The sequence below is a fragment of the Struthio camelus genome, chromosome 15 (genome assembly GCF_040807025.1).
Source record: "Struthio camelus isolate bStrCam1 chromosome 15, bStrCam1.hap1, whole genome shotgun sequence".
Classification (NCBI taxonomy): Eukaryota; Metazoa; Chordata; class Aves; order Struthioniformes; family Struthionidae; genus Struthio; species Struthio camelus.
In genome coordinates, this window is record NC_090956.1 from 19417441 (window position 1) to 19443706 (window position 26266).

Consider the following 26266-nt stretch of genomic DNA (forward strand, 5'->3'; position numbering starts at 1 on the left):
AGGTGGAGGTTGTCATTTTAACTATGCCAGTATAATTAAAGCAGGAAGACTTTAGTGTTTAAGGTCCAATAGGTTTTCTCTAGCTGGCTGCTCCTACATATTTCTGCATTTGATTATTTCTGTTCCTTTCTTACCTTGCAGATGTGAAACCGGTACGAGTTTGCTCTGCAAAAAGAAAAGATAATGCTGAAACATACGTTCCCGTCAGACCAGTCGTGGTGAAAAATGAAATACCTCGGCCGCTCTCTGCTGAGTCTTTGCAGCAGGAAAGACAGGAAAAAACTTGCTTGAGTAAGAAATAGGAATATGTAATGTCAATAAGGAGAGTTTTCTTTTTTCTTTCTTTCTTTTTTTTCCCCCCCTCCTCTGGCTTAGGTGTAATTTCTGCATGCATTTGTCATCAAGAGATTTTTCTGATTTGTTGTCCACTTTTTTTCTGTACTACCTCAAGAGTTCTGGCTCGGTAGCACTGTGCAAAAGTCCAGAGCCTGTAGGTTTTAATCTTCCTACCTCTTAATCTTCCTTCTCTTTTTGCATTCACAGCAGAAGACTTTTTTTCTCCCTTTCAGTCTTACGCTTGCTCTGTTTTCTGCTTCCCTGTGAGAGACCTATTCTCGTTGGTACTAACAGAGGTCTATCTTCTCAAAATCAACAATTGCCACTTAAGTGGAAGATTTTAACACAAAACATTTATAGCAAGAAAGGAATACAATTTTTCCACAGCACAGAAAAACTACCTCTGTTTCTACTCTAAGGAGATGGATGACAGATGAGTGCAAAGACAGACACTGTGAAGCACATTAGGTCAGAGCAGTAAACGGTGCTAGATGCTAGAGTCATCTTTTATATATACTGAAGTAGGGGTGGCGTACTATGCTGTGTCTCTGCTGAACTGTCCAATTCTTTGTGCTCAGCTGTTTCCCACAAGATTGCCTGTGCTCAAGGCTAATTTGGCATGGATGTCTTTTTGCTTCAGTTGGAAAAGTGATCTGCTTGCTGTATTTGCCTACGGCACTACTGAAGTTGATTGGGCTTCAGGCTGGGACTATACTTAAATTACACCTTGAACACAGCAGATTGATCTCCAGTGCTGGGCAGATATGCCAATATCTGTTACCATACTGGTAAATGTTGTTGTTTTTCTGAACTGGAGACACGTTTTGAAGGCACTGCTACTTATTCTAGAAACTTGCTGCTAAGGTTTGGGCTTTACCTGGGTTAAAACAAACAAATGAAAAAAAACAACCTAATTTAGGGGCTGAAATCAGGATTGCAGTTTTTAATTTAGCATAGCCTTTAATTGAACAAATATGGTGAACTTCAGTTATGATAGGGCTGAGATAACAGCAGAGTATGGTAACCCTGACGATTTACAAATGGTTTTCAAGAAAATAAAACCCAGATATGTCCTGCAAAAGCAAGATGTTAGTGATTTCAAAAGATCAAAATAATAGCTTCTTAACTGAAAGAAAATCTCAACCAAATTAAGGAAAAGAAGCTAATTCTCTTTGCCTTCAGGAAAAAAAATCACTTTCTAGCTCCTGGGACTGACTCTCACCACTGTCTGAGCAAGTGCTTGCTTTGACCACTTTCCAAAGATGTATGTAGCATTTTTTTCAGATTATAACAGTGCTCATTAGAATTGTTTCTGTCCGTCTTTCACTTTAAATCCTTAAATTAATTTTCTTTTACAGGGAGTAGTTTATACAGAAACATAAAAAGGATTTTGTTCTATCCCTGGATTTGCAAAGATGACTAATGCTTGTTGGAAGTGTCTGTTTATGCTTGAAGATGGCATAGGGCTGAGGCTGGATGCACTCAAATCTCAGTTCAGTTTGAACTGACTTCCTGTTGTTTATATCCCCTAGCAGTTTACTCTCTTTCTTACTTGACCTCACTGCAGCATCATGAGTGTGCTTTCATATCAACCTGTTTAATGTTTTCTCTTAATATCTGTACAATGCGAGTCTCTCTTATTTCCTTGACTTGAAGTCCTTGAATACAGCTGCACTTCTCTTTAAATTTAGTCTTAGATCCTCTGTTGTTCAATTTTTTTTTTCCTTTCTTTTAAACATTTGTTTCCAGCCTGGGATGTTTCTATTTCTATGGGATGTATATGGGAAGACTGGGATGTATATGGACATTTTGATGGCTGCTTAGGTGATAAAGTTCATCTGTTTTGCCTTATGAATAGCAACTGCTGACTCTGGTTTTGCAGTTCTTGGGATTCCTCCAAAATAGCTGAATATCTGTAGTTTAATTGAAAAAAACCTAGGGTGCTGAAACTGTATATACTACTTTTCAACAATTTTTTTACAAGGCATTTCCATGAAATACCTGAGCAAAACAAATATATAAACAATTTAAAGTATAAAAATCCCATGTTTTTCAGTTGCTAGTTTCCTTTTCCTTCGATGCTGTTTCAGCTGTTGCCTAGGGCAGATGTGACCTGGAATTCTAATGTAAAAACAAATTGCAGCAGTTCAGCCTTGCTTGGGCTGTTTACAGACTATTAGCTAAGGCCTCCATTAGTAGCTGTAGGTTTCAAATGTACGCTGTTGTAACATGCTGTACTTGTCTGTCAGGAATAATGAATTTTCTTTGCTTCTTTTGGTGGCAGGACCACTAAGTCGACCAGAAAGACCACTTTCAGCCACTCGGAAGAACGTGTGTGAGAAGGATCCTGAGCTCTCTGTTTCTGCCGTTATTAAAGCTATGCAAATTGAAAATGAAGTATTGCAGAAAGATTTGCAAAGGCGATCAGTTTCCGCAAGCCATGAGAAGGTATGGCAAAATACAGAAAAGGAGTATTTGATCATGCAGTAAAAAAGACTTTTTTCTTAAACATGAATTAGTAAGAATGAATGGTGATGTCTCTTAACTCTAGCTGAATTTGCATTAGTCTTCCACAGGGTGTTTTTTTTTTTTTTTTTCTTAATCTGCTTCCTCAAGATATCATCCCACAGCACTGTCTTGATTTCAGGGATCAGTGAACAACTGACAGACCAGTCACATGATAAGTCTATACAGTCAAGTGCACAGCTGCAAGCCCAATCTTATCTGTGCTTTTAGCTTTTTTCTTTCTGGAAGCTTCTTAAGATGATGTGTGATTCCCATGCCAATAAATTCTACCTCCCTACTGAACTCATTAATATGGGCACAGTTCCCTGTTAATACATGTTCTGCTTCTGGAGCAGAGCTGTCATGTACACTTCTGGCTTTTAGTGAGGAGGAGCTAGCGTAGGTTGTCTCATCTAACTCTTCGTATGCATCTGTTATCTCCAATACCCACGTTTAAAAGCAATTAGGAATTCCTCCAGCAAACAACAGAATCAGCAAAAACCTTCTCATTCCCTTCGGATTTAGAGCAGACCATTCTTACCTGTTAAGCCAAATAATGAGGAGCTTTGTACTGACAATCCTGGCTAAACTTTATGAGTATCACCAATAATTCAGTTCTTTTAGCAGAAAGAAAAGACATAAAGAAATTCAAGTATAATCTGAAGCATAAGAAGCTTCTTTGGCCTAATCTGCTTTAGATTCTCTATTTTGGGTAGTGTTCATGGATTAAAAGTCTTTTTCTGCTATGATGTTTGGGAGCCTCATTTTTATAGGAAGGAAAAGGGATATGCCGGGACAATCTTCGAGTTGCTTGTTTTGGAAACTCTCAGAATTCAAGTAACTGACTTCTTTAATCTAAGATGATGTTCCCTGAGTTTGGGAGATGATGCTTTAATGAATTTGTATCTACTCTTGTCTCTGAGCTGATATTGAGTTTCTAGTGAGTTTTGGTTAGGGCCCAAGCATAAAAGGTGTATTTACTATAGGTAATACTTTGCATATGCTGCTGTAACCGTCTTCTAGATGAACTTCTTCATTCTATTCTTCTTACTTTTGAGATACCCATAGTTTCATGATTGAGATAGAACGATTTCCATGCAGTGTTCTCAAATAATGTGATTTCCTGCTAACATTGTGACTAACTTTAATACTGTTGTGCTTAAATGAAAAGTAATTAAGTAATATTTAAAAGAGACTTTTGTTACCATGAGGCTTGAGATGGAGTTTCAAAAGCCCACAGTGAGCTCTTAGTCATAAAATTGACCTAACTAATCCGCCAGAAGTAATTTAATTCTGTTCACTAACAATTAAGGCCTATTGAAAACCTGGCCTTTGATATTTAAAAGTATAACAATGCACAACGACTGTTTTTAAAAAGTAGTTCATTTCTAAGCATTGTAAAGTGCTCTTAATTTTCAAGAACTATAGAAGTGGAAACGCTGTAGGGAGCAGAAGGTCTGGCATTCCTTGTCTGACCTGTTGTTTGCTGCATTAAGTTTTCTGTCTCATTTAGAAAAAGTAGCAAAGGGAGCAGGGTGTACATATAAGGTGAGGTGCAGGCAAAGAAAGAGCGTATAGCATTGTAAGAACCACAAGATTAATAAGAGGAGCAGGCACAACACAAGAACTTGGTTTCTCCGAGGGTGGAAAGTAAGCCTTTTTAACAGCTGGAGGGGACTGTGAACAATTTACTGCAGCTCATAAAATTGAGACCAAATCTGAAGGCAGGGATTCTCCAGCAAGGATGTGGTGAGCAAGTGGACGTTTAATGTTTTGTCTGACCTAGTCACTAAGCCAGCTCTCTACTTAATGTCAATAAATCTAAATTTTTATTAGATAAAACAGCTTTTTGGAGGGAGTGAGGATTTAAAGGTCTTTATGGTGGTTTTTTTTTTTAGGGGGAAGGAGAAAGCCTAGGCAGACCCTTGCTAAAGCTTCGGCCAACTGAGTGGAGAGTCCCACCACACGTAGAAAATGAGACTTCAGACATACATATATACTTTTCACAGTCATTGGGAATTCTTTTATGTTACTTTTCTTACATGTAGGAATTCAAACTCCAGTCTTGGCTCTCATTACAAACAAAGACAAATTTTATGAAAAGTGCTTAAATCAGTACAGAGTTATAGGTTAGCTATGGTTAACTGATATCAGAGCTGGGCCTGAACTCTCATTGATTCCAGAAATGCAGACTAATACTCATTTTGTGTATGTAGAGGAAAAACATTGAATGAACAATGTTCATTTTTCTTATGTAGATACTTCCTGTTTCGTCTGGTTTTGTTTCTGCCATGGCTGAACCTTCAGAAAAAAGTCGGACGACTGCAGTTGCAAAAGCTGTTGAAAGGATAAGTCTTTTTGGAAGCAGGTATATATTTTCAAGGAAACTTCCTTTTGTGGGGGAGGTTTTTCAATATTGACCTCCGCTACACCTGATTGTCTTCAGATGTAGGAGACTTCACACAAGCGGTAGCAAAAATATGGAGAAGGCCCAGCCTTGTGCCAGTGGCTGTGAAATGGGGAACTGCCATCATCTCCCTCTATGTATGCCTTTGCATTACCTTCTTAGACCACCTCAGGGGTAGCAGAGAACTGGAGCCCAATCTCTTAAGCAGACTGCATATATCTAAGAGGGGGTGCTGAGACAGTTGCCGTTCTGTGTGGGGATGCCTGGTGTGAGGAGGTTCGTCTTGTCTTCTCTTTACTTTCACACTGACGAAACTGTTTCTTAAATGTAAATGAGTTATGAAGAAATAACATTTAAAAGAATGTGTGTGTTTCAGGCAACAGAAGAAACTTCTGAAAGTTCTTCAGGATATTGAGAGCCGTTCTGCCTGTGATAAGGACATATTCTTACCTGAGGAAAAATCTGAAGCAGGTTCCACAGTGAGAGAGAGGGTTTGTGTAAATGAGCACGATAACTGATACTTCTCAATTTTATCAAAACAAAAATACATTGAGTAATCATTTCCCTTATGAATAGGGACCTCTCTGGGCTACTTAATAAAAGGATCTTTTCAAGGTAGAAGGGAACATAAAGGACCTCTGTAGTCCACAGTTACTGTCAACTCTATCTGCATAACAACCTCTTTGATAACAACAAATACTTTTCTCCCCTGTAGTACTGGGGTCTCTTGAAGACCTCATTCAATTTTTGGTCTCATCTAGGTTGTACTTCCTTCTTTTGAGGACTGCAGTTTGGTGTCAGATGGCTCCCTCCTTTGATGCTTTCTGTGAATTTCACCCCCCCCCCCAGGGGCATGGTGAAAGTCGTGAAAAATTTAGATCCATAAGGGCCCAGTTACACAATATTTTTAAGAGGGTCATTTTCAGGCTTTATTCTGTACAATTACTGCAGAAATGTGTGTATCCTATTTATTCTGTATTCTATTTAAATGTTTTAATTTCCTAACTTTCATTCTTAACAGTCAGGGAAGCTAAATTTTTGCACATCTGTTATAGTACAAAAGCACTTTGTACTCGTAGCATAAAAACTACTCGGAAATGCATTTGAGCTCTTTTCCAACAGCTTCGACTCTCTCTTCCAAGAAAGCAGTCTCAGAAGTTTGTTTCTATTTTGAATGAGAACATACTGCTGTTTACCACATTGCCTGAGCTCTAATGTATTTTGGTTGAATTAACCATAAACGTCTCATATACCTGTTTCTAAAGTCTGTTTTGGTGTAGGGCTCTTGGTTAATTCATGCTTTCAGTAAAACCTCCTAGTTGCATCTTAAAGCAAACGGGTTACTACTTGTTGGTCCGCAAGAGTAAGGTCCTTTGTTAGACAGCAGGGTGATCTGAAGAGGAAAGGAAAGCACAGATCAGCAGCAGTTACTCTGAGTTATCTTGTCTACTCAAATTCCTTCTCCCACTGTGCTGTGCTGGTAGTCTGGTGCTATCAGACTGCATATTTGCAAGAGATGTAAAGGACTAGCTGTCTCGGCCCTTCATGCTCTCAGATGCTATGGGAGGCAAAACATCAAATAGAGTTAGCTGTGCTGACCTAAAAAAAAAAATACACAGTTGTTTGGATTTTTACGTGAATTTAAGAGTCAAAACTGTTTGGCTGGTATATCTTAGAAGTCTATAGTCTCTGTAATGGAAAAGCAAATGCATGAATTGCCAAGAAAAATGTTTATTTAATAAGCATTGTTTGAGAAGTCAATTACTTAAAAGCTGGAAAATGCCAGAATTTAGATTGCTTGTGCCTCCTTATTTTGACTCATACCCTTAAGTTTTATGATGCAGCTAGTAATTAGAGTTCACACATCATTTGTATAGCAGAACATTCTGCTTCCTTTGTTTATCAGAATGATAAATGAATAAGACAAAGAACAGCTCTCTGTTCTTTCTTTAGGCTTTGGAGTGGACTGGAATCTAAGAGGGTGAAAAGTTCAGTTCTCTTACTCTGCCATAGGCTTCCTAGTTGATATGGGGCAGAACTCGTGGAGTGTAGAATGATTCAAAGTGAATGTTATCAAGATGTCCTTGAGTCTGCAAGTTTTTTGCTTCTGATTGTTCAATATTGCAATTGTAGGTTTTGTTTTGTTGTTTCTATGTATATCATAATATTTCATTTAGGTCCAGATGACAACCAGCATGGAAATTCGGGATGCCATCTATGTGACCATGGAAATTCTTTCTAACTGGGGAAATCCAGTACATGTGGGCTTGAGAGAGGTGGAGTTCTTCGATTTATATAACGATAAGATATTTGTCTCTCCTCATGATGTGGACATTCGAAATACTGACTACCCAGGGGATTTGTGCTGCTTGGTCAATAAGAAATTAAGTGTAAGCTAGTTTATTCCTGGATGTGAAAACATCTCGTTAGAATATTTATTTAATGCTCCATCACTATGCTTTTTTATAAATGATTGCATTTTGAGCATGAATTGCATGACAATTATCTGACAATTTAAAAATTACAAACATTTATTATTCATACAAACAAAACTTCCTGGACAAGATGACTATATTCAGTTATAATTCTGTTTTAAAGCAGAACTAGATTAATTTCAGTAACTGGTCCAATTTATGTAACTGGGCAGCTGGAAGGAGGCAGCTTTAACTCTGCCTCCTTTATATACATATGCATTTTGATACGATCTTTGTTGAAGAAGCACATTCAGTTTTTAAAGTTTTGCAATATGATTGTAATATATCTGTAGAACAGGATCGTGGAGTGGAATGTTAAGGGCAGGGGATTTCCCTTTTTACAGTACGCCTGCTGCTAAACTTCAGTAATTCTTGTGAGCTGAAGGTATGGGAGCCTCATTGTTAACTTTTTGTTCTGGTTGTTTAATATGAATTTAACTATGTTAAGACGGGGACTCTGTTTCTTTTCCCTTATCCCCTTGTTGCCCTTTTATCTTGGGAAGGACTGTGGAAGGATAAGGATGGATGGATGTGTGGATATTCTTGAACAAGGGGTTAAGTAAAACATGTAGCATGCCAAAAGAAAAAGACTGTGTGGCTTCTCAGTGAGACAGCAAGATGAGGAAACATAAAGTGCTTGTATACTAAAAACCCTGGACTTAGGAGAGCTGGGATGAAATCCTGATGCTACTGAAGACATTAGTAAATTTCTATAGCCCTTCATTCAGCCAGGATTTCATCCAGGTCTTTATCTGTGCCACAGATTCACTGCACGTCCTTCAATCAATCAGTAACGCAGAGTATTTAAGTCTCCATATTTCAGAGCTTGAATCCTAGTAAAAATGGGTATAATCTTAGTAGGTGAGGATACTAAATGACTTAGTCTTTTGAAAACATAAATTATAACTCACTTTGCACTGGTGATACTTTTCCATCTTGTAGGGTGAGTGAAAACAGAGGGCATGTACAGAATATTTTGAGATTTTAGTTAAAACTCAGTATGCAATATTATTTCCAGACAAATATTTTTGACTTGAAACATCTTACTGTCCCTGGAAATTGTAGTTTGGGTGTCATAAATACCCATTCTTATTTATAGGCAATGCTTTCTGGTGGATGACATTTTTACTGAGAAGTAGTAATGATTCACAGACTTTCTAGATAACTATAAATTATATAGCAATATAATTATAAATCCATTATAAAACCGTTATCCACAGCATTTCTCATATATCCCATTATTCTTAAAGTAATGAGGTTTTATATTTCATTGATTAATATATTCCTTTGATCTTCTGCAATGTAGTCTCTTATCTTGAAGCTGGAAAGGTATTGCATCAGAGAAGATGTAATTTGGACAGAGAATGTGGTCTCAGACAACAATACGGACATGTGATAAGTGTACTACAGTTCTCTTCAGAAGTTAAAGCAATGTTTCCAGGTTATATACATTTCAGGTTATAGAGGAAAGCTTTTGGGTAGGGTAGATAAAACGACAAATAGATGAATCTCCAAGCAAATAATATTTTCAGCAAAAGGGACACTATTTACATAAAACCTTGCTTTGTGGAAAACCCACGTGGCCATTGTTGAAACACATCTTTGATCATTTAGATGTATGTTTGTACTTGAGTGTAGACATACTCTCATTGAAAATCAGGTTTTTTTACATCCTTGCAGACTCTTAAGAAGATTGCTTCCTCCCTTGTAGATAGTGATTTGAATTTCTGGTGTCAGATCTTTGGAATGGTGCCAGAGACTGTAATACCTGTGAGTTTGATTATCTTAAGTCCCAAGCACCTACTTTCACTGATAAAACAAGACCATTTCCATAGGTGTTCTCATCACAAGAATTAGCCTGGGACTCATACATCTTCTGTTGTTTGAAAGAGGATGTGCAGCTTTACAGAGATATTGGACAGAAGCATGAACTGCAGACTCCATTTTGGTACTGACTCTGCCCTTCTGTGAAGGCACCTCTGGCTCTGTCTCAGATGATCTGGAGAGATTGGATTCCAGACAAACAAAAACCTCCATGTTCTTTTCTAGGGCATCAGGCCCTGACTTGATAAGTCTGGAGATGGATCACTCAGTAGATGATCTTCTGCTGTTGACAAATTATTTTTTTTAATGTTCTTGTTCATAACATAACTTGAGAAACAAGATCTAGCTTTGAAGTTGACCCTGCTTTGAGCAGGAAGTTGCATTCACACTGATTTGAGGGCTGTCTGTCACTTCTTTGATGTTAAGAAGCTGCTTGCTCTCTCTCTCATGTGCTCTCTCTTTGTGTGTGTGTGTGTGTGTGTGTGTATGCATATGTATGTATGTATATGTAGAAAGGACTAAGCCCTTTGGGTACTTTCCTGCCCCAAGCTGATAGTCGAAGCAACATCCATCTCCCAGAGCTTTTTAGGAGGCCTCTAGGGCAGAGACATCCTCAGTCATCAGGAGCTTGGTCTAGATAAATTACCTGCTGAGAAGTTGTTCTGTTCCTGGTATCTCTGAAGCAGACAGGTGGAGCTCTGTCCTTACTATCTTACTATCATCAAGCACACATCTAAAGTACTTGATAAGAAAGTTACGCAGTTGCTGTTTTCAGGAAGAACTGAAAGACCAACTGCCAAGCAAAATGATGTAGAAAAATATTGACTTTATATACCCACTGTATGAATATACGTACTGTCTGCCCTTGACAATAAAAGGGGAGGTAATTTATTTGGTAATGTCAAATCTTTGAGATGTTATCTGCGTGTAAGTTTTATGCCCTCCTTTATCTCTGTTTTGAGGTAGCATTTTAAATCAAGAATTTTAATATTCAGCATTTAAGAGGAAACTCTGAATGCCCACCATATGCTCCACCAAGCATGAGGGATAGTAATCTGTGATCACACATCCTGTAGATGTTGCAACTCTTGCCCATGCATATACACGTGGGTCTGTCCTATGACTAAAGGCTGTGCGTTTGTGTGCACAACTGTGGTCCTCAAACCTCAGAGCACTGCAATTACTGGGGAATAACCTTCTGGGTTTTTGAGAAAATTAATACTGTAGGTGACTCCTGTCTCTTTCACGGAACTTTTTTCTGTCACTTCTATTCTTGTCCCTTTCAATCACTTATCTGCATGTATATCTGCACAAATCTCAACCTGTTTCCCAAAAGAACCTTCACCCTTTTCCTTTTTAATTTTGAGACAAGTTGTTTCTTTCCCAGCTGCTAGAAGGATACTCTTTCAATATTTGAGATTTTTTTTTAGTTTGTGGTTGTGAAAACATATCTTTTCCCTCTGTTTCTGAGCATGTAAAGATAGCACTTGAGAACAATGCCAAGAATTAGGCACGTGTTTGTGCTTTAAACGGTCTTGACTGTGAACTGTCTGTAAACCTCCTTTCTGGAGTTTGTGTCATGCCTTAGAAAATTTCTAGCATGAACTTCTATGTACCTGTAAGGAATAGGTCTGTAATTGAAATTAGTTGTGTGCAAAGCCTAATTAAAATAGAGGCAATGAAATAAAATTCTACAGGTACCCATATCTGTAAAGGGTAAAATAGAAGTGTAACCACTTTGTATATAATCATTTTTCAATTTATAAAAGTCCATTGTGCTTAGTGATCCCCGTCAGAGCCTGCAAAGCTGATTAATATGATTAAAATAAACTGGGCTTACTTTGACCCTGCAGTTACAAAGCGTGGCAGACTGTGTCATTGGTGAGCGTGCAGATATCTCACTAGGACAGCAAGCAGCTGACCTCTATCTAATTGTCCGGCTGTTGTGGGCTGTCTTACAGGCAGGCAGCAGAGTTGGATTTACTGTTTGAAAACGAGGCTAAGGTTTTGCTTTTAACTCAGTAGGCTTTATCAAGGGGTTACTGTTCTGATTGGTTTACTTGGTGGGGCGAAGAGGATAAATTAATCAAAATATTTTGCTTTAGGAGGAAGAGTATTAAGTGAGTCTACTTGTATGTGTTTTTAGACCGCGAAGGAAAGCTTCCTTTGGATGTGCCCTTTCTATCCGCCCATTCAGCTTTACTTTGTTATCCGCAATCCCACTCGGTCACGTGACTTTGGTATATCCAAGATCAAGATTTGGAATTACAACACAACAGCTCTTAGTGTAAGTAGTCTATTCTCCACTCCTTTGTATGTATGCTCTGCCTTGTCTAGGGAAATTCAGCTTGATCTTATTTCCAGAAGTATGAAATAAAATTAGGTACCATTTCTCTAATAAAAGGGGAGGTAATATACATAGTAGACAAGGAGACATTTCTTGTCTACTATGGATTTTTGCTTTTTTATTGATTAAAAGTGGTAGCAGTGCGTTAATGTTTTCACAGGCACAGGTAGTGTTCTCTTTTAGAGCTATTACCGTTCTCAAAAGAGATAACGAAAGGCTTGCATATTGTGTCAATTAATCCTTTACTGTGGTGAGAAATTAAGATACAAAGGTAAGTGCATCTTAATATTCAGGACTCTTTGGGATGTTTTATCAGAATATGAAGAAATACTTGTTTGATTTCTCATAAATATATATATATATCTATATGTATTTGCATATAAATGTATGTATGTGTAAATATGTATAAACACGCTTGACTGTCACTCGATTCTGGTTTTGTTGCTTTAATTCCAAAGTATACTCATTACAAATGCATAATAACACAAATAATCCAGTGTTACAAGAGAGACATCTTATGGCAGATGGTCACTCAATTGTATATTTGAATTTCACTGTGGAAATTATTCTCATTTCTACACTGTGATGTTTAATAAAAAAAAAAAAAAATCCCAGGCACTGAATCAAAGAGGATTTTCTGTTCTGGATTACAGATAAGAAGCTTTATCCTCCTGATTTTGCTCTCAGCCATGTTTTCATATAAGCACGTATGTTAATTCATACATATGGAAAGGGCTATGGAAGCAACAGCTTAAGCAAATGTACTATAACATGATTTACATTTATTTCCTGGAAGTTGAATAACATTTTTCTGTTAAACTGTGGGCTACAGAATGTTCCATCATGATTAGAGGATGTGAAAGGGACTGATGTTTTTGGAGGTAATGGTATGATTTGTTGGCAAATATATTGTATGTAATGTAGGAAATATAGGTAAATGTATTTCCATGTTTTAAAGCACTATTTTTTTTAAACAAACTGCTATGAGACAAGCTGTAACAATCCATTAGGAGTATAATCCTGTGGATTTCAGTAGTAGTGCAGCAGTCTACGCTGATTAAATAAATGGCTCGTTATCCTTAATGTGAAAAAGTAGTACAAAGCAGTTCTGCCTAATTCTATAATTTGTCATGAGGAAGTTTTACCTGAGAAATGTAAAAAACCAAAAATATAATTATCTTTCCCTGCTAATGAAAATCCAAACTCATGTTCCTTTAAGAATTTTTAAAAACTTTTCTAATTATTGCAACCTCTTCCTTTCCCTCAAAAGCAACATAAGCAAGAGGTGCCCAAGTAATTCTTAAGGATTTTTTGCAAAAAGCATGCAAAAAAACGAATTCAGGCCAATACTTCTGGACTGTTGAAAATGCTTGAGTTTCAGAACTTGAGGCTCAAAGTAGAAAAACGATGTCTGAAAGGAACTGTAGAAGTCAGCTCTCCTCATTATCGTGGATGTATTGATTCAGTGCATTACGAGGAAGGTCTCACGGAGTGCTTCATCTTGTTGTCTTTATTTGCCTCAGATGAGGTTTGCGAAAAAGGAGGTCATTTTTGGTGTGCAAGAACAGATCAAGAGAAGAAAAGAATTGGGTACCCATTCTTACAAGTTTGTCTGGAATAGTTAGGGTTTCTGTACAAACTTGCTACATCCAAGTTGCATCATTACTTGATGCTGTTAAAACCCTTTTCATAAGGTCGAACATAGTGCCTGTTGTATGTCTTCACAAATCTGTGAATGGAATTAATACTTCAATGCATGAATGTCATGCTTTCTGTCTAGTCGGATAATTTCCTCCTTCAAGTTATTGCTCATGTGCTTGTTCATCCTGTGTGTATGTTCATGTTTGTTCACTAGAGTTGGAGAATTTTTTTTCAGCCTTAGTCTACCACTACGGTGCCCTGTCTGTAGGGGAGCAATTTATCAGTTCCTGGCTAAACTGGAGCTTTGTTCACACTAGCATATTTCCAGCTAAGTTAAGTTTATATAAGAACTTTTTTCCTATCTTTTGACCTTTTTTCTGTCCCTTTTCCCATCTCCTGTGAAGAGAAGTGAGGCAGAGGAAACTTCAAGTCCTCTGTCCAAGTGTAATTCTTGGAAAAGTGCCTCTGGTTTCAAGCTTTGCCCCTCATTCACAAAACTAAATAGCACTGTTGGGTGACAAGAAATGCTGTCTCTGCCACTTGATAGGAAAGCACTTTCCCTGCAGGTCCTCTTTGAGGGCTGAAGGTGCAAGCCAAGAAGGAATGCCAAGAGAAACTGTAGAATTATTTTCACAAAATCTTTCAGTGTTCACTGCCATTGATATATCTGCTTCTGAGAAATCGTGTCGTTCTAATTGCTGTTCTGGGAGGAACGCTTGTTTGTAGGGTGGCTTTTTGATGAAGCTACTTCATGAGAGTAAGCTTCTTGGTGGAACTGCTCTCATGAGCAGTTGATGGAAGAACTCTTGGAGCAGTTTTTCAGAATAGTTTCATCAAGAAGCTGCCCTACAAAGAAGGGGATTTTTCCAACATCCCTGTGCTGGAAGAGGTACTGCGACAGGCTATTCTGTCAGCCTTTCCCCATCACATCTTACCGTTATGCAACTGGAAGTCTGGAACCGGGAGTGATGATATGAAAAAGTAGAGTTCTCAGAGGTTTGTGTCTGCACATTCTTCATTCTTGGAGTCCCTGAGATCTATTCATATTTTTTCCTCAGTGTGCTCAGAATTTTAGTGCAAGAGATTTTCATTAGGTCCTTTGCTTTAGCAAACTATGCCTCTGGAATATACTTTCTGATGAAATGCCATTATATTTGAGCTTGGCTTCTTTGCTCACGCTTTCCTAAGTATTTTAACCTTTATTTTCTAGGTGTCTGCCAAAATGGTTCGCACTAGTGTCTAGGAGGTTCTTTTACTTCCTTAAAAATCTTAAATATTCCATAGTATTTTCCACTTCTTTGAACCTTTCATTAGTAAGCAGATAAAAGCATGTTATTGGTATGGGTTTTTAATGGCTTTCATCTCTATATTAATTAAATGCTCCGATGTCAGAATTTCAGAACAGTGATATATAAAGTTTGAACAGCATAATGGAAATCTTAATACTTTTATTTCTGTAGGACCTTGATGTAGGAGCAAAGAAAGTGAAGTTATATGTTGATGAGAACCTGATATTTGATGGTGAATTAGAGAGAGGCTCTGGAGAGCTCATCACTGACTGTAGCACTACAATTGACCTTGCACATCATGGACAAAGTGTCGCTGCACATTCTTCAAATGAAGAGGAAGAAATAAATGCAGCAGCACTCATAGACAATAAAGAGGACCTATATTTAAAACACCTACAGCCAAGCAATACTTCACTATACTGGAAGTCTCTGCCAGAGGAAAATCATCTTGAGGATAAGATGAACTCTATCAGCTTTGTGAAGGAAAACTTGACTGAGTTAGAGGATGATCTAAAAGAGTTACCATCTCACGTTTGTATGAAAGATACCAAAGAGGATGCAACAGTACCAACAGTTACACAGCATATTCAATCTGATGAACTTCCTTTGAGTGAGGAAATGGAAAAACTAACAGGAAGAAAACTGTCTGAATCTGCTGGTGCGCTTCCTTCTTGGTTACAGTCCCCGTCCCAGGTAACAGAGAATAATCAAGGTATTTCCAGTAAGCAGAAGCCTTTGTGGCTTGCTACAGAACATTGTTTAGGCTTGAGATTTCAAACACAGTCAGATGGAATCACGAGAAACTTTTCAGGTCTGACTAATGAGGATGTCAAATGTCAGAAAAATGAATTGGGAAGATCCGGCAGTAGAAATCTAGCAAACAGAGATGAGAGGTCACAAATGCTAACCAGAAAAGATGGCAGTGTTGGCTTGGACATTTTGGAGCAGCTTTCTAACAAACATTGCTACAACTTAGAGTATCCTACAAGTGGAAGGAGAAGCGTCAAATATGGAAGAAAGGATATGGAAGAATATCAAATATGGAAGAAAGCGTCAAATATGGAAGAAAGGTTAAGCGCTATAAATGTTGGAGAATGTGATTCAGCACTCAAAGGTAAGAGTTCACGATAGCAACCTTAGTGCTTGCAAACTATTTGCAAGTTTTCCATTTCCGGAAGTATAGACAGTGAGATTATGTGGTTCTCATTTATACTACAATACTCAGGGTCTCTATCTGTGTCCTACACATGATGTGAAGCACTGTTTTTTTCCTGAAAAATTTACATTCTGAATGAGTGGTTTTAAATTTATTTGGGGAAGATTAAAGACTGAATTTAACTCTTAATTATATTCTATAAAGTGATAATCCTGTAGACAACAAAACATTTGCTATATCGATGAAAATCTGCAAAAAAACATTGAGGAAAAACGTGCCTTGAGGTAGCGAGTAAATTTACCGTTTTCCTTGTGTGGTGCATTTGTGTCTTTTGCAATGGGAGCGTTTGCTGCCTACTGCAATTCCTACTCTTGTTTTTCTTCTTTCACTTTTTTTGTGCATCCCTCTTTAATTCTGTCTGCACAGTACAGGGAAATATGATACAGATATCCAAGCTAAAGAATTCCTTAATTTAAATTGTGTGGCTTAGTATGCCGCAAATGTACAAGCTTTGTTCAGGAAGCAGTATAACGTGCTCTTTCATTATGGGGACCCTGGAATAAGAAAATCTGGACAAAGACATTTTAGGGTATAAACAGAGAAGGGTTATGCTAAAAATAAGCAAATGTGTTTGGGTGTTTTTTTGGTGTTTTAATGGCAGACCAGTTGCAGCATAAGTACTAAGGGTAGCCCTTATCTCTCTGGCTGTCTTTTATTGAGGACTAAGCTACTTCAAATTGTCTTGCTCATGGAGTCTGAGCACAGTGGGTCCTGTTTTTAATGCTGCCTTAGAAGACTGCCTCTCTTGATGATCCTGATGAGTGTTGCTATATCACTGGTGATGAACACCACATTGTACTTGAAAACAAGCCTGTAACAGGGTGCGTGTTGAATGACTGCATGTTAGGCTAGGCAGCTTGGCAGGAGCAAGAGACTTAACCTCACAGGTTTGAATTTTGTTTAGTAATATTTAAAGACGAGACTAAAAAGGCAACTCTACTGAGGAGAGATTTGTCTGTTACCCTGGCCCTAGCTACGCAAGGCAAAAGCATGCAACGTTTTCACTTCATCAAAAAGTTTCTTGCAATGTGGTGGTGGCTTTCTCCATGGTATAAAACCTAGAAAAGAGGGAATAATAAAAGCCGTTAAAGGTTGTATACTCTCAAATCTGACTTTTGAAGTTTTAATCCCTTGTTTTGCTTTATAAGCAGAAACAGGTGGGGTGGTTTTTTTAGTTTCTTTTTTAGAATTCGACTGCCTAGGTGAAAGAAAGAGCTCTAGAGTTTCCCAGGTGTTTGCGGTTTTGCTCTGATGTATGCTTTATGGAAGAGAACAAATAAAAGACACAATTTTTTGCCATTTATCTCAACATTTTAACCAAGCTTATCTTATTATCAGCCTTCTCCCTGTGATAAAGGTGGCTTGGGCAAGTTTGTAGGCCAGTCCCTGAGCCATGTCATACAGCTCTATATTGGGTAGACCTAAATCTCTCATTTTTTTGTTTCAATGCCATTCATCCAATTCTGGGATATATTTTATTTTATAAATCCTTTAATCAGATTTTGCCTTATGTTAAGGAATTGAAACCTACTTGTAATCAGAGCACATAGAAAATATAATTTAACTGAGGGTCTGTGACAAGCAGTGCAAGTGATTTCCCTACATGAAAAGGAGAAGATTTGACCAAATCACAATATGGCATGTAAAGCTTCTCTTACTGGATTATATTCTCTTTTAACCTTTGTTTTGATGCATGCTAAAATTAAATAAAGGACTAGAAACAAAACAGTAAGCGATCTTATAGCAACACTAAATTTGCTACCTTTACTGTGTATTTTATGTAATTCTTTTTATATTTCATGATATTCATATGGATAGCCCTCCTGGGAGAGAGGAAAGCTCCCTCAGTGTCAGTCATGAGCCAATGCTAAAATACCATTAGCTCAGCATCCTTTTTCAGAAAGTAGTCAGTAAGGAATGACTGGGGAACAGGACAAGAACAGGGCAAGCAAGTAATATATGGAGAAAGTACTGTCCCAGCCTACCGCTACATGTGGCTCATGGACTTCCTAAATCAGAGGTAGGGTCTTTCTATTCAATAGGCCTGGACTGATGGGGGGTTTTTTTCCCCTTCACAAAACAGTGCAGTCAATTTTTTGAACCCAAAGAATTCCCCGTTCAACCACCTGTTGTGTGAAGACTGTCTTGGGTTTGTGGTGGCCCTGTCACCTGTGAGATTTATTCTATAGCCCTAATACTTACTCAGTGATTGGAAAATTGGCCTTGTTTTTCCTTTTCCATTCGTGACTTCATATACCTTTTTCATCTCTCTCCCTCAGACATCTCTCCATGTCCATGAAGAGTTCTAGACAATGTAATTATTATTCATGTGGAAGCTGCTCCCCCCTTTTGATTATCGTCCTTCTCCGAACCAGTTTGAGTTTGGCTGAATCCTGTTGGAGGTGGGGGACCTGGATTTGTGTAGCTGTGTTCTGCCTCTGGCAGTGTCCAACAGTGTCTCCCTAGGGAAGAGCAGGAGACCTGGGCAAGTTCTGGTGATACTTGCTGCTTTCTCCCAACCTCCAGCAATCTGTGGCAAAGAAATTTCTGGGTGTGGGTAATAGCTCTGTGTTCAACTTGTGGGTAACAAATTCTATTTTAGCGTTATTTAGAGTTATTGAACTTTCTCTAGCCTTTAACCAAACTTTTTTGGATTTTCATTGATCAGAGTATATTTTTAATCTCCATTTTTCAGTTTCAAGCTATGCGTCACTCTCTCTTTTTGGGGCTATTTAAGGCAATCTTCGACATCCTATAATTCTTCAGGATTGGATGACTTGTCTCAATGAACAGTGTCTGGCAGAAAAAGGCAAAACGAGGCCCAGAGAATTGGAAGAAGAGGTTACAGAAAAACAGCCAGAAGTTTTGGGTGTAGATTTGTAGTTGAAATTCTATGGCAGGTGCTGTATAAGGTTATCGGACAAAGGTGAGGAGAATAGTTCTTTCTAGGCTTAAAATATTTGAATTTCCTTCTCTTGCCCCTCTCTGTGGGGGGAAAGAACGTTTTATAAGTATATCAGAAATCACACCTCAAAGAACCAAAAAAATTGCTTAAATAGTTAGGGGAAATACCATCTTGCCTTTACCCATCCATTCACCAAAACCCATGTTTGCCGTTTCACACGTTTTATGCTACCTCTGGTAGCTTAAAAACTTTTTGGTGTTATGGAAACTGTGAACAGATCTCACTGTAATGATTTCCATTCAGTGTTAAAATGGTAATGATTTCAAAGTATTAATGTAAACTATCGCCTGAGGGTTATCATGGTTCTAATTGTGATGTCCTTCCTCTACTTTTGCTCGGAGCAGGCTTAGTCATCTGGTGCTTAAAACTCTTATGGAAAAATTGAAAATAAAACTCCCAATATATGTTTGTTCCTGGCAGAATAGCATGCCATCTAGCTGCTTTTTGTTCTTTCTGTAGTGTACTGTGCAGGGTAAAGCTGTCTCCAAAGTGAAGCTGAGTGAACATTAGCAACAGGGAAACAGTTTTAAGTGTTTCCCTAAGAATGGTGGATTTTAATTGGTATGGGGCTAAGGGAACTGCAGTTTCCTAATGGCAATATGTGACAAAGGGGAGGCTGCACAGGCCCTCGTACAACTTCACAGCGCATCTTTGGTCTTTAAATGAAGACTAACGAGAAAAACGGAGATTAGAAATAGCGTGTACGTGCCTACTTGACTTGAGTTAATGTTGCTATAAAAACCATACGCTTTTTCTTTGATAACTGCTTCGATGTGCAAAGAAAATGCTGATGAAGTACGCTGATTAAAATTTGCAAAGAACATAAACTGGGATACTATGAGTTAAGAGGACTGAAGAATTGCACAGAAAGATGTACTTGAGGACTGCAGTAATAGAAATGGAACGCAGTTCGGTAGTACTGGTTGCAAGGTCATTTGGGGACTAATAACAGAAAATGAAATTGTAAGCTGAGTAATCAGTGGCAAATGACTGAGGAAGAGAAGGTTCTTAGTTGATTAGTTGATCACAGAGTGACTATGAAATGCTAGTGGCACACAGACATGAATATGGCAATGCACTTTGAGGGTGTATCAGCAGAGGTATTTCTGCTAGAGTTATGGAAATGTTAACATCTCAACACAGGCTCTCATGAGACTTCAGCTGAAAAACTGTTTGCAGTTCTGATCATCCATGTTCAGGAGAGCTGATTAGGAAGTGGAACAGATACACAAGAGAGTTCTTAGAATGATCCTGATCTACAAAAGAGATCGTTCAGTGTGTGTTGCTTGCAAGACATGGAGCTTAGTGATTCAAGGCACCCCTCCTAGGCCCACAGCGGGTGCACATCTGAGGTGTCATGAGTTCTGGACTCTGAATAGCATCCCTCATACAGTCCCTTCAGGCATGTAGAAGGCTAGGAATGTGTCTGTAATGTCTACAAGTGGGATAGTTTTTATATTGCATGCAGGGTTTATTGCAGGCGTATCCCTGTTGCTTCACATGGCTGTAATAGAAACAACAAATTTTAGACACTGAAAGGAATGCCATATCTGTCAGCCTTCTGCTGTTGACCTCTGCTGCCAAGGTACCTTCTACTTTTCTTTCAGAGCTCTGTTTTTCCTATTGTCGCTCCTTAACGTAGCCTATGCAAGTTACAAACCTGTTAGCCTCCAATTGAAAATCATTCCTATTGAAGTGCTTCGGAGCTCTAGTCTTTGTACTTTTTGGAGTACTAAAAAAAAACCCCAAAACAACAACGACAACCAAAAAACAAAACACACACACAGAAGGAATGCCAATGGATGTCAAATACTTTCCTGTACTTGCTCATCCTCAAGTTGTCAAGCTTTGATATTTTAAAATGCTAAATATTTATTTAGCACCTTCTCTAGGTAAATTGTGAGGATCTGGGAAGTACTGTGAATATACTCGGTGAGTATACGTATGGACAATGATTTGAATAAGAAAGTGACTTATGAATGGCTGAAGTTCTCTGAAATAGACATGTATTTTGCAATCTGTATTCCCAGTTCCCAGAGAAGGGGTGTGGGGGTGGGGAATGGCCAGGTTTTAATCTCTAGCCTACGCGTACAAATCATATCCCTCTTTTACGTCGTTGCCCATCTGCTTTAAAATTTGTATTCTTGTCTCAGTTGTCCTTCATTTTAAATGATTATTAGTCGTAGATAGATTAGGAGCATTGCATCTTTCCCAGTGATTCCAAAAACAATGTTAAAAGTTAATCGTAAAGCAGTCTTTTGGGACAATATTATTTTGCATTTTACTGCAATAGGCAGGTATTTGTATTCTTGATAACCATTTGCTTTAATATCCACTCAGGGACATCATATGGAAGTAAAATCTGGCCAAAGAGTCTATAATTGTTCAGTACTACATTTACTTTTTTTCACTTATATGAAGAGTTATCATCTGCTGCCTAATTGTTTTGGGATAGAAATTAAGCAGCCTCCCCAGGGTGATCACAAGGAGAGCATACTTTGCTCCGACTGTGCTCTTGTAAGGCATTACCCCCACAGCGTTCCCATTAGATGCTTTACCATTATCTTCCTTGAACATCATCACTCTTGCTGAAAAGTGGAGAAAACATTTGGGCCTCTCACCACTTTTCTTTAAGAGCCTTTCCCTTTTCCTATCTAATTATTTTTAGTTGCTTTGGGCATTCTCAGTTTATCGCTTTGCTTTGACATGTTGGACATAGTTCTCCTTGTCAATTCTTTTTCTTAATCCTTATAGATTCTTCGTTTACTCTGAATTACCCCTGAGAGATTTATTAATCCACGGAAGCCTGTATCCTTCAAACCTTTATTTCTGCTTCACTGAAATGCAAGAGCCAGATCCTATTTGCCTGAGCCCGTTTACAAAATGATCCAGACCAGTCTGTAGAATCGGCCAGTACTTATGTTGTTCTTATGCTACCAGTCTTTGCCTCATCTACAAACTTTGTCCAGCAGTCACCTAGCATTTTCTTCCTAGTTGTGACTTCCCTTCTCTAGGCGTTCTGATTTAGGTCTCTCTTCTGCCTAGCCATCAGGATTGACAGATGGCACAATCAGCAAGCCTCATTTGGCTAAGAAATACAACTAGTAAAGTATTTGACAAGACCTGTTTCCCATAAAATTACATTTGCTAGTAATGATTATATCCCTTATTACTTGAGCAATTCTGTGGGGTTTTTTGTATGAGATTAGTGTCAGAAGTCAGCAAAATTATCCTATTTAGTTCTTTTCAATGTTTGGTATCATCCTAATATTATACTCTTTTATGGAACTTCTCCACTAATTTGAGATTTTTTTTTTTAAATCAGCATGAGCAATCAGATTAGTCCCAGGCCAATGCTTTCAGAATACTGGAGCGTGAATTATGGAGGCAAAATCTTTAGGTTGTTAAATTATATCTATTAATACTCATATTCATGTCCTACCTATTGGTAGGAGATTAGAGTAGCACACTGATTTTGTATACATAGAGTGAAAATTAATTTCATGTATTTCATAAGAATCGGACCAAATCATCCTGTCCCTCCCCCAGTCCCTCTGCTTATCAGCAGGAAGCTAGGATTTTGGTAGTCTGGACTCCTGCATTCAGGATACAGAGTTGACATCTTGCTGCAAGTGACAGAAGCAAAGGGAAAGTAGCTAATAATTCTTCCTCCTTTCTCTCTCTCCTGCATCTCACCTCTCTCTTCCTCATCTCACCTCTCTTTCATTCCTGCTGTTACCTTTCTTTCACGAATGTCTTTCCCTTCCTCCTCCTCTTCTACGTTGCATACCTCCAGTTTTAGTTGAGTAGTGCTCAGCAGTTGAGAGGATTGCTAAAACAGATGCAGTGGCTTAGGCTGCTGTGATTGAGGGAGCCTGTATGAAAACGAGAGATCCTGTGCAGGAGCATGATGACAACCCAAATTGTAAACAAACAAACAAACATAAAAATCCCACACCTCAGTGAAGGGAAAAAGAATCCGAGTTTCTGATAAGTTGTTACAATCTTTAACTTCAGCTAACTGAAGATTTTCAGATTTTCACTAAGACTGTCGCTTCTTCTGTGCTATATTTGTGTGTAGGGCTTTGTAAACAAGTAAGAAAGTGCACTTCACAGAAATCATGCATTCGGAGGAGGGAAACAGTGCAAAGTTCTTAGATACAATGAAAAAAAATTGTTTTACTTCATTGATATTATTCGTTGCATAGTCTTATCTAGATATCCTTCTCCCCCTTCCCCCCCAACCCCGGGCCCCAACCATGATTATTTCACTGATGGTGGTGAAAGGCAACAGCTGCTTTGAAGATATGGGCAGGAGAGATACGGAGTAGGAAGAGGAATTGGACATTCAAGTGGTTTCTTCAAGGTTACTCAGCAGTATCCTACATGTTCGTATGCAGTAACGAGGCATTTTGGCAGGATGTTTTTGGAGGGAGGTAACTATTGCACTTGTAACACTGCGATGTAAATCTTAAGACTTCCTTGGGGTCAGAAGTCAATTCCTTCCATCTGTAAATGCTAATTACACTAATTACAGCTTAAACTTCCTTTTTTTCTTTTTTTTTTTTTTAACTTGAAGGCAGATGTATTTTATTTTATGGTTAGTGTCTCTAAATTTAAATGTTAACCTGCTGTACAAAAAATACCTGATTGATACTGCCAAGCATAAGATACTTGAAAAGTATTTTGAGCTTATCTTAAAATGTTGCATGTACAGCGTTCCAATTTTCATCCACATATGCTGGGCGGAGGAGTTAAGTCTTTGTCCACTAGCTGTACAAATAAGTCTGTCTCTTTCTGTTTATACCAAGCCTATCCAACCCCTTCCACTGGAATTTCTCATCATCTCGTTTCAGCCTGTTTTGACAAGAAGGACTACCCTTTCTCCATAGTGCTTTAGAAACCTAGCCAGTTCAGCTCTTTCTGACTGTGTCTCTGTAGCCATTAGAACTTGAGATCTTCTGCAGATCTTGAGATCTCTGCAGAAATGCAGATCTTTGAGATTTCTGCAGAAATGCAAACAGGAGGTTTAGTCTAATGCAACACCCACCCAATAGCTGTTGTTGTTTGGGCAAAATCTTTGGATCAGCTAGACCACTGCTTGATGCAAATATAATCTGTTCATTAATGCAGATTTTTAAGAGATTAGATGGCTAGCAAAAAGTAAAAGCTAGGCATCCAGATGCTACCACCCAACAAAGGTTGAATGGAAGTTCTGCTTGCTGAGATAGTATGAGGTGAAGCTGTCTATAAGCTTTTGTCTTATTGAATAATTATGCCTTCTGTCAGTCTGCGCAATTACAATGCTTACTGTATCCCCTGCTGGTTTTTGTATATTTATACTGGAAAAGATAATACCCATTTTAAGAAAAAAAGACCACAGTTACCACAGCTGGAAGGATGTGTAAAAGCGGTGGAGAAAAAGTGAATTTCAATGTTTAGTTTTTTTGATCTGTATTTAACATGTGACTTCTAATGATGGAAGTAGGCATAAAAGCAAAATAGTAGATTGTCATCTTCCAAACGTGGAATGCAGATTATAGTAGAGGTAGGTAGGATGTAGTTCTCAATGAGCCTTTCCTGCAGAAGCTTTAGTTTTTGTTTGTTTGTTTTTTTATTTTTTTGAGGTTTGCCCAAAACCTTAAATTACAAAGTTCCCTAATGATGAATATCTGGAGTCAAGGATTCTCAGTCTTAAAATTTGGTTTCATTGTTTGTATTGGGATGTGCTCTTCTTTTCAGTATTTGAAAGTGATGGTTTTCTTTAAGTCTAAATGGGGGATGCAAATTGTGACGTGTAGCTGTTATGATTGGGAAGCAGTATAAAAGTGATAACAGAATTTAGTAGTTACGGGACGTGGATGTGACAAACATAACTTTAGAAAGTTTGTTTCCAGTCCTCTCTAAGCATTAAATATTTATGTTATGTTTTCAGATGAAGACTTCTCTATCAAGGGCATAGCAACCTCTAGAGCAAGATGGCACAGTGAACAAGAGCATACTCTTCAGGAGTCCTGGAACTCCTTGGTAAAGTTTAATTATTCCCATCGTGGCCGAATCTCTAACATGGATTTTCAAGGGGATATCTTTGATGAGTTTCTCCATCAGCAGAAAATCAACCGGCTTGGAGAATATCAGCTAATGAGAAAAGACGAACTACAAACACTACCAAAAAGGCAAGAAGAAGAAAATTCTATGGAGATGGATGATGGAAATGATTTCAAAATCCCTGTTTTGCCTTATGGGCAGCACTTAGTGATAGACATTCAAACAACATGGGGAGACAGGCATTATGTTGGTCTTAATGGAATTGAAGTTTTCAGCTCTAAAGGAGAGCCTGTTCAAATTTCAAAAATAACAGCTAAACCGCCTGATATAAATATTTTACCAGCTTATGGCAAAGATCCCAGAGTAGTAACCAACCTAATTGATGGGGTAAATCGGACGCAGGATGATATGCATCTCTGGCTAGCACCATTTACCCCTGGAAAACGTCACTTTATCTTTATTGACTTTGTGAATCCCTGTCAAGTAGCTATGATTAGGATTTGGAATTATAATAAATCTCGCATACACTCTTTCAGAGGTGTGAAAGACATTGTAATGGAGTTAGATGAACAATGCATCTTTAAAGGAGAAATTGCAAAAGCTTCAGGAACCTTGTCTGGAGGTATGATATCATTCCTCATTTTCTTTGTGGAAGCAGCAGCACGATATAAGCAAATACATTTAGCTTGTATTTTATCATTTTCTACTTCAAACCAAGCTGATGCTTTTTAATCCTTCTAATTTCAAAATGTAATGCAAAATTCACTAATGCATTCTGTAATGACATTGTGAAATTAAGAGCTAATTTTTACTGTTAACGCTGTCTTAGCAACCAGATTGGATTTCTGTAACATATATATAATCTTTATGTAGTTTCTACATTTAATCTTGTATGTTGTTTTCAGCTCCAGAGCACTTTGGGGATACTATATTGTTCACTACTGATGATGATATTCTTGAAGCTATATACTGCTATGATGAGACATATGATGGAGAGATGGAAAATGCCTGTTCCTTGAGATATGAAGAAGAGCTAAAGAGGCCAACAACTGCTGATGGGGAGGGAGATGAAAGACCTTTTACACAAGCAGGGTTAAGAACAGAGGATCAACAGGTAGGACTTCTGTGTTCAGAAATCTCTGTCATGTATTTCTGTAAGATCAGGAAAGCAGGAGGCAATTCCCATAATGGAGTAAAGCTGAAACTGATACAGC

At 38.2% G+C, this 26266-nt stretch overlaps 1 protein-coding gene across 5 annotated transcripts in view; it reads left to right on the top strand.

Moving 5' to 3' along the window:
• The window catches only part of KATNIP (katanin interacting protein), an 82558-nt gene that overhangs the window by 21547 nt on the left and 34745 nt on the right, over positions 1–26266 (top strand). For all 5 annotated transcript variants that reach the window (XM_068908405.1, XM_009674651.2, XM_009674654.2 and 2 more), the window contains 9 exons: positions 142–291; positions 2621–2784; positions 5100–5209; positions 5625–5739; positions 7426–7638; positions 11693–11833; positions 14995–15937; positions 24940–25674; positions 25958–26166. In XM_068908405.1, coding sequence (XP_068764506.1) covers positions 142–291; positions 2621–2784; positions 5100–5209; positions 5625–5739; positions 7426–7638; positions 11693–11833; positions 14995–15937; positions 24940–25674; positions 25958–26166 — 2780 coding nt within the window. The remainder of the gene's footprint in view (positions 1–141; positions 292–2620; positions 2785–5099; positions 5210–5624; positions 5740–7425; positions 7639–11692; positions 11834–14994; positions 15938–24939; positions 25675–25957; positions 26167–26266) is intronic.